We start from the raw sequence: 9,282 nt of genomic DNA on the forward strand, positions 1-9,282 counted from the left end.
TGAGTAATTAATGACAGAATTTTCATTTTTGGGTGAACTAACCCTTTAACATTTATAATTATATAATCAATAAATGAACATTTATTAATAGGTTTAATGAATAATAATTAAACAATAAACATTCATTAAAATGTTTATTAATAAATGTTCACCTTTAGATTATCATTGTTGCCTCTAGTAATTATGTGTCTGATTTTTAATTTCCAACCTATTTTGGTTTCATTTTAAGCCAGTCATATAGTAATTTTTATGTTTTTTTTAACCCAACTATTGTAATTTTTATTACAATAGTTGGGTTAAATAAAACTGCCCAGCACATTGAGCAAAAATTTCACCCAACCGCTGTTTGTTTGTTCATTTTCAACCCAACTTGGGTTGTTTTTAACCCAGCATTTTAGAGTGTTCATTTTTTTTTATTTTTAAAGAAACACATAGCACTTTATACAACTTCATCATTATTAAATTAATAAACAAGCTACAATTACTACTAAATGCAGCTAGAGTTCTTACCAGGTCAAGAAAATATGATCAGCTACTGACCTATAAGGCCCTAAATGGTTTACTTCCTGTGTGTTTAATCGATCCTCTATCACCCTACGATCCATCACGCTCTTTAAGGTCACAAACCTCTGGACTTTTGGTAGTAGGATATCCTTTAGTCCACTAAAGGAGGGACTCAGAGACACTCTCCCAGATTAAAGATACATCTCTTTAGCAAAGCATTAACATACATCTCATAATCTTCTACTCATATCAGATCAAATGCACATGATTATCTTTGCTTGAAATGTTATGAACAGCAGCTGTTTTATCTCAGCATGCCCATCCTACACCAGCTCCAGTTTGGACCCAGCCTCTTACGAAGACTTCAGACACCAACACCAAGAGACGACTCCAAATCCTGCAGGGATTTCAGATGACGCAAACTCTGAATCAACCTGCACCTATGCTAAATATATGCTTTTCTATATTGCAAATCATTATGTTCATGACGTGTAATTGTTTCTCATTGCTTCTGCCTAAAATTAATACATGATGCTAGCTACGTGATTTGTAACATGTACCGCACCTTTTTATAAAAAGGTCCTTTGTCTCAGTAATTTTGTCCTCGCAGAGGTGCAGAGGTTAATGTGTATTGATAATTGCAAGGATCTTCACATCTGCTCAAGTCACTCTCCATGTTCACCCATTCAACACAAACCACAAGAGGCCATTTTGAAATGCTTTATTGAGAGCTGACGTCAATATGGGTTCATTTGTTCATATTGGTGGATTGTACATTCCAACAAAGCGCAGTTTTACAAAGCCATTCATGCATTTGTCAAGATCCCATGACCTTGAGACACGTCCTGCCTCCAAGTAAACATACTGCCCGGCAATCATGAAAATAACAATTACTCCCAAAATAATGAACCAGATGAATAGGATTCTGATAGCTCTTTTCAAAAGGCTTTGTTCCTTCTGACGGAAAGGACTCTCCACGTGTTTGGTTTGAGTCTGTGTGATGTTCTCATCCATCTGCTTCTCGGTTTCTTGAGAGCAACGTTCTTGAGTGTCCGCGTGCCATTTCTTCTGATGATGTCCCTGGCCAATTGGATGGATGACGGAGGAAGTTGGTGATGAGGTCCTTGATGAAATAGAAAACAGTGCACACAATTCATCTTCTTTTTTCTACAGAAATCAGTTAATGCAACCTGTGTAGGCCTATGGTTTGTTTGTTTTTTAATTTAGAAAAACACCTGAATGAATTGCAGACATTTGAGCTGAACCCAAAATGAATTCCATTGCAATATTGTTGTATGTACATTAAACAGATCTAATTCATATAAACAGAAAAAAGAAGCCTACCTTGCAAACTGTTCCTGGTTTAAATATGGGTTTGATGTCCCATGCAGATTAACGAGTAATCTGAAAACTGCTCGAGGACGGCACTGACAGCAGGACTTGACTTTGTTCATGGCCGACGATATCTCAATGACCTATGAGACAAACATGTTAATATCACTACATTTGACGTTCAGTATATTTTCAGATATTCTGTGAATTATAGAATGACTTTCGGGGGTTCGACGGTTGTTTTAAATGACTTTTAAACGCGTAATCTGAAGGCGCGGTCTGTGGAGGTTCGTCTCGCGAAATTCATCGTCAGTACTGACGCAGCTAAACGTACAGCGTAATGAAAAGGTTAAAAAACATTTTATATTTGAGATACGTAAATATAAGAAGCTGGTGCATAATTACAGTAATTGTCATGTTTAATCGACCTATTCAGAACCTTTGAAAACGTTTAAAACCTAAGTTACTGGAGTTTTTGTACGCTGCTAAACATGTAGGCTAGCCCTAGTTATTGTTTAACTTAGTAACTAGCCTCTTGCTTTCTCAAGTCCGTCTTCTGTTGCATTTCTGTGTTCAACCAAGAGACAAATAAACAAATCACTGATCCTGGAACATAACTCAAAAGCGCTGTACTGTTGCCATGGTTACCACAACAGGCAAACGCGATTTGAGTCAACTGAACATATTGGCATAATAAATAAATTTGTTATCCATCCTTTGAGAAGATTTAATAACACTTTCCTTGTCAGGAACTCATTCCTAAAATGTAATGACAGCTATTTTTATCTGCTAAATTTATCTGGAATACTTGTTTCTGATTGGTCAATAGCATAATTGCATCACAGCTTTATTTATTCATTAAACATTAGCAATTAAACAATATTTATTTACTTATTCACAAAAAAATATATATATTCCATACATTTTTATTTAGATTAAATTTTTAACCCTTATGCGGTCTTCGTTGTAATTTTACTCTGTTTGTTAATGTTTTTACTCAACATTTGTGTAGTTTTTGGAGGATTCGTGATATCTTTTAAATTTATATAAATAAATTAAAAAATATTTTTTTAAAATAGGTTTTTATGTATAAACAGCTTTTTACTTTATAAAAAAAGTATTTTTACTTTTTCACTTTATAAAAGGCCCAGATTTCTAACTTTCAATCATGGGGAAAACATGGATAATTTGACATGGTTTAGTGTAAGATTTTTGCCCATCTTTTGAAAAATGCAGTTTTAAATGTAAAAAAAAATATCACTTTTACCAGTAGATGGCTGCAAAGCTCCACTATTTGCTATGTGCTATTTGAATGACTGAAAGACATCTTTTCACAAGTTTTTTTCAGTTGGATTCATATCTAAATGTTATGAAATCACAATTATAACAATAAAAATGACTTTTTGTAAAAGTTTAGCATTTTTTGTACAGGGCAAAATCAGTTTTTCAATAATAATTTATAATAAAAATAATAAAATAAATAATTTTTATTTTTGTGTGCGCGTGTGTGTGTGAGCATGTCCATTTTGTATTGAGGATGTTTTTTGCATTTTTAGAAGTGTGCCACTTCATTTCTGTCTATATGTGTGTTGTGGATTTTGTCCAATTTCTAAGCGGGGTCTCTGGAGATTACATTATTGATGATATTATTGAAAAACTGATTTTTTTCAGTACAAAAAATGCTAAACTTTGACAAAAAGTAATTTTTATTGTTATAATTGTGATGTCATAACATTTAGATATGAATCCAACTGAAAAAAACTTGTGAAAAGATGTCTTTCAGTCATTCAAATAGCACATAGCAAATAGTGGAGCTCTGCAGCCATCTACTTGTGAAAATGATAGTTTTTTTACTTTTAAAACTGCATTTTTCAAAAGATGGGCAAAAATCTTTGCGAAGCTCCCCCTACAGGTTCCTTCAGTGAATCACACTGTCGTAAATACTCAAAGCGCAGCTCTGGACTACAATGACTACAACGCTCACCAGCGCAGTAGTTTTGCAAATACAGTACAAGAAATCTCGATGGAGGTGGGTAATTTCCAAAATTGTCTTATAAAGTCATAATATATACATTGTTTTTGGATTACCGTAAAGCATTTTGTCACTCTCGCGTGAACGTGAACATGAGGCGTGAACGTGTGTCGGGTCGATGCAGCTCAACTTGCAAGTGCTGTTTTTTGGTGTAGACGTGCCAGAGGGGGTTAGTGCTCGCCTCAAACACACCACTACAAGTCAATTAACCATCCTAAGGACTTAGAAAACTATTTATGAAGGTAAAAAAAGTGACCTAGTTCTGCTTTAACTGATCAGCTGCTAGCGATTAGCACGTGATTAGCCTCTGGTTGTGTGAGCAGCATATCAATTTCAGACTAATTTTCCCATTTATTCAACAAGAACTGAGTGCTGGCTTTTTATCTCCTAAATATGTTAGCATTTCACAGCCATTAATTACAGTTTCTTTGTCCCTCAGGTGTATTATGAGATCACATCAAAGAAAACCATGATTTGACTCATTATGACGCATGATGTCCTGATGATCACAACTGACTCATACTTACTACATTTGTGGTGGACTTTCTTTTCTTATCTGAAGAAGACTCCCTGTATAGTGATTCATATATCTTTTCAAGTTGTTTCAGAATGCAATGAACATTAGTTAGTCATGGTTAGTAGCAAATGAGCAAAAACAAACAAATTCACTATTCTTGCCCACACATTTGTTCTTTATGTGTGTTCAGATGTGTCTCTAGGGAGACCAACCTGGCAGGTACCATAAACCTTTTTATTTTAGTAAAATAAGTTTATTTTAGAGTCTATCAACTGGCAGAGCATTTCCTCCTTTTGCGCCATTTAACATTATTGTCACTTTTGATGGCTATTGTGGCTCCACACAGCTGTCTGTTTCTCACCTCTACTGCACATAAATGCTTGCTGTGTTTCCGATGAAATCAAAGATATGCTCTGCTTGGATGTCACACTGTGTTTAGCTATAGAGACTGGATGAAATAGAAGTGCAAGACAAGGCAATATGATTCAAATGAGAGTATTTTTTTCTCTCTCTCTGTTGTCAGCAGGGGAGAATTCAGGCTTTTTATACACTTAAAAATAAAGGTGCCCAAAAGGGGCTTTTTGCAGTGATGCCATATAAGAACCATTTTTGGTTCCCTAAAGAACCTTTCAATGAACAATTCTTAAAAGAAACACTTTTTTTCTTAGTGTGAAGAATATTTTAATGAACCCTTCTCCACTATAAAGAACTGCAATTAATTGCATTAACAATAACTTTTGTTAAGGGAAAAAATGCACTTTTAGATGGTTATTATGCTGCTCTCGCCCTTTAGCATACAGACAAATAATTTAGATGTTAATTTGTACCAAACTGGTCTGACTCCAAATTCGATTAGGCTGGTGTGATTAGGTTATACTGTAAACAGGTTCAAAAAAAGACTCTTGTATGAAATGTAACATAATTAACTGTACAATTTGGTTAGCAGTGAGATATGGCAGTTTAAGTGAATGATCTCTGAGTAAATAGTCACTTCAGATTCACAGTACAGTTCAGGTATGATCAGTTAGAAGAACTGCATCAGGATAACTCATATTTATGTAATATAAATAATAAGATACCTAACAGCAAAAATGACTCCATTACAAGTTACAAGTCACCAATTCCAATACAACTTGGGTAAAAGTCTTAGAGTATGTGGTTTTAACAGTACTCACTCGTACTGAATGTAGGCTCAAAGTCCTCAAAACCTAAGAGACATGCCAGTGAAAAACAAGAAACAATTGATTTGTGAGAAGTGCAATCACGTTTGTTTTCTAAAATCCAAATAAATCTGAACATCTCCATATTGCAGTAAATCAAGGTGGACACAACAGCCTCTTAAATGACTGCAAACACTCAAGTCTTGGTTAAGCTCAAGTGCTCAAAGGGGACTAATGTGCTCCCATTCATGTAAAGTAGCCAAGTTGACAAGATACAGTACCTTCAATGCCCTGTAGATGGAGATATTTGCTTTTTATCTGCTGCAGAAAAAGTTAGGTGCCATGCAAAATGCAATGAGTATTGCATTATTTATTACAAATGTATTGGAGTAAAGAGAAGGTACATATATTTGGTACATAAAATGTAGTCAAGTAGGGAGTAAAATTTGCTTATATCTTTAATATCTCATTCAAACTCCAAAGTAGCCAAAAAGATTCTTAAAGCTGCAGTCCGTAACTTTTTTTGGTTAAAAATGATCCAAAATCAATTTTTGAGCAAGTACATAACCAGCCAGTGTTCTTCAATCTTCTTACCTTAGCCCGATTCACAACAGTAAGCTTGTAATAATGTTTTATAATAAGCGATACTGGTGGATTTCCGCAGGAAATTCGAGCATGCAGCCGTTCGTCTTTGTGTCATTATGTCACATCTGTAAACAGAAAAGAAGGAGTCCCAGCTAGTAGCTATGTGAGGACACTGCTTGTAGCAGATCATTTATAGCCTTTTTTCACAGCAGCTGAAATAATTAAACTTGTCATTTTGATGGTGACAAGTTTAATTATTTCAGATGATGATATTATTTCCATAATATCATCCAAAGATTCAGAGATTCGTGATCTTTGGGCCCTTAGACGGCACTGCATCACATACAGGAATGCTACTGTAATGGAAATCACAACATGGGCTCAGGAATACTTCCAGAAAACATTGTCGGTGAACACAATCCACCGTGCCATTCGGCACTGCCGGCTAAAACTCTATAGGTCAAAAAAGAAGCCATATCTAAACATGATCCAGAAGCACAGGCGTTTTCTCTGGGCCAAGACTAATTTAAAATAGACTGTGGCAAAGTGGAAAACTGTTCTGTGGTCAGACGAATCAAAATTTGAAGTTCTTTTTGGAAAACTGGGATGCCATGTCCTCCGGACTAAAGAGGACAAGGACAACCCAAGTTGTTATCAGCGCTCAGTTCAGAAGCCTGCATCTCTGATGGTATGGGGTTGCATGAGTGCGTGTGGCATGGGCAGCTTACACATCTGGAAAGGCACCATCAATGCTGAAAGGTATATCCAAGTTCTAGAACAACATATGCTCCCATCCAGACGTCGTCTCTTTCAGGGAAGACCTTGCATTTTCCAACATGACAATGCCAGACCACATACTGCATCAATTACAACATCATGGCTGCGTAGAAGAAGGATCCGGGTACTGAAATGGCCAGCCTGCAGTCCAGATCCTTCACCCATAGAAAACATTTGGCGTATCATAAAGAGGAAGATGCAACAAAGAAGACCTAAGACAGTTGAGCAACTAGAAGCCTGTATTAGACAAGAATGGGACAACATTCCTATTCCTAAACTTGAGCAACTTGTCTCCTCAGTCCCCAGACGTTTGCAGACTGTTATAAAAAGAAGATGGAGATGCCACACAGTGGTAAACATGGCCTTGTCCCAACTTTTTTGAGATGTGTTGATGCCATGAAATTTAAAATCAACTTATTTTTCCCTTAAAATGATACATTATCTCAGTTTAAACATTTGATATGTCATCTATGTTGTATTCTGAATAAAATATTGAAATTTGAAACTTCCACATTATTGCATTCTGTTTTTATTCACAATTTGTACAGTGTCCCAACTTTTTTGGAATCAGGTCTGTACATTTAATTTACATTAAAAACGCATTAACTACATGAATAAGCAAAAATTACTTGAAATATCACATTTCTGTCTCATTTGTTGTTGTTTTTATTGCTGTAGCAAGAATGTTATTGTTATTTTTAAAAGTTTAAAAGTATCTTTCCCCAACATTGTAAATTGAAAAACCTAGGAAAATTAGTTTAAACATTTGATATGTCATCTATGTTGTATTCTGAATAAAATATTGAAATTTGAAACTTCCACATGATTGCATTCTGTTTTTATTCACAATTTGTACAGTGTCCTAACTTTTTTGGAATCGGGTTTGTATTTCCCAGCATGCAATAGCCATCATTTCACGTAACTATAACTATAACTATAACTATAGACCCAATATAGTCTGGCTATGAATAACCCACTTCTAGCCACAATAACCCTGAATTTGGTTACATGCCGTTTTTGCCAAAATAACTTGCGAGATGTATGATATTCCATCATGTAAACAAAGTCATCAGTAATTACAAGGTTTCATTTCTTTGATGACTAGTGTATTCTTGAGCTATGGTTAGAGGTCTATTAGAGGTCTAAACAGCCCAAATTTTGCATTGTTATAAGCCTAGATGTCAAGGCTGTGTTTGGACAGCTAATAGATGTCTTACAAACTCAAAATTTCTTGCTGGGTTGAAAGTGAAGTATGGTTAACTTCCCTGAAAATATTGTGGCTACATCCGGAAGCTGATTTCGGAGTATGGATTCCAAGGTATGAAGGCGTCCAATGTTCATCCAAAGCTTCCTGTCTCCTGAGATACCTTCATCTGATTTTTGAAGGCAGCATAGATGTATCTTTCCCTGCCTTTGATATCCCACAATCCTGTGCTTTCCATTCTGTGGCAGTTGAGCTAAAAAAAAAAGAAGGCTTCTGAAAGTTGCGTTTGGTGGTCAGTTTGTGTGTAAATGTACATTTTCAACCACTGTTTTCCACTTTTGATGTCAGTTCTAGCGAGAAATTAAAGTTATCATCAAAGCTCTCTCTATTTTGTTGTAGATCATAAACCATTATGCTACCAATAGTGTACGTTTGGGGCGGGGCTACATTTTCTGCCGTCCAATGTTAGCATATCTGTTTGAATATCATTATTTTTACAGAAACTGTGAAAACATAAACACATATTTAATTTTAATTTAATTTTTATGTCAAAAAGTAGTATAATGATGCATTTTCCCCATATACTCTCATCAGGGAAAAATCATTTAAAGAATTATGTTTATCCAAAAATGAAAAATCGTACATATTTTTTGCATGGACGTACATTTCTTCTGTTCTTCTGTTAAGATACATCATGATGAGCAGAAAATCTCCACCATGTCAGGTCACACTAGCACACAGTGTCAGATATCTTCTCACACACTCCTGCAATAACAAGCTAAAGCCTGCTGACTTTTAGTGCTTTTAGAGCAATCTCCTCTGACGCTACCATCAAAGGAAATGGGACACATCACAAAATATAAATGATTAGGTCTGTTATAAGGCAGGATGAGGCTTAAGATCAGGAGGGCTGGGTGAATGTACCAACCCATTGTCAGAGGAGAAAAACAGCACAGGGACACGGGTGACGTCTCTAAGAACACGGTGGGAGACATTAACTCGAAGCTCCATTTCACTCTGCTTCCCAGAAGTGTGCATCTTTCCGAAAGCCACATAACACCAAATTAGCATTTCAATGGTAGATTGGTGACAATCCTCGTATGGAAGCTATTTGAATAATGGAGTGGGATTAGGGATTTGAAATATGTATTAAAAAACTGAATTTCACCTC

General features: G+C 35.7%; 1 protein-coding gene across 1 annotated transcript; it reads right to left on the reverse strand.

Moving 5' to 3' along the window:
- Nucleotides 1–1,209: 1,209 nt before the first annotated feature.
- si:ch211-107e6.5 lies at nucleotides 1,210–2,530 on the reverse strand. Its single transcript, XM_048159006.1, has 3 exons — nucleotides 2,369–2,530; nucleotides 1,849–1,979; nucleotides 1,210–1,627 (listed from the first exon to the last, which is right to left on the reverse strand). Exons 1-3 carry the CDS (start codon nucleotides 2,399–2,401, stop codon nucleotides 1,261–1,263), a joined length of 531 nt encoding a protein of 176 aa, XP_048014963.1. The 5' UTR covers nucleotides 2,402–2,530; the 3' UTR covers nucleotides 1,210–1,260.
- Nucleotides 2,531–9,282: the final 6,752 nt, after the last annotated feature.

Source organism: Megalobrama amblycephala, linkage group LG15, assembly GCF_018812025.1.
Source record: "Megalobrama amblycephala isolate DHTTF-2021 linkage group LG15, ASM1881202v1, whole genome shotgun sequence".
In the NCBI taxonomy this organism is placed as follows: domain Eukaryota; kingdom Metazoa; phylum Chordata; class Actinopteri; order Cypriniformes; family Xenocyprididae; genus Megalobrama; species Megalobrama amblycephala.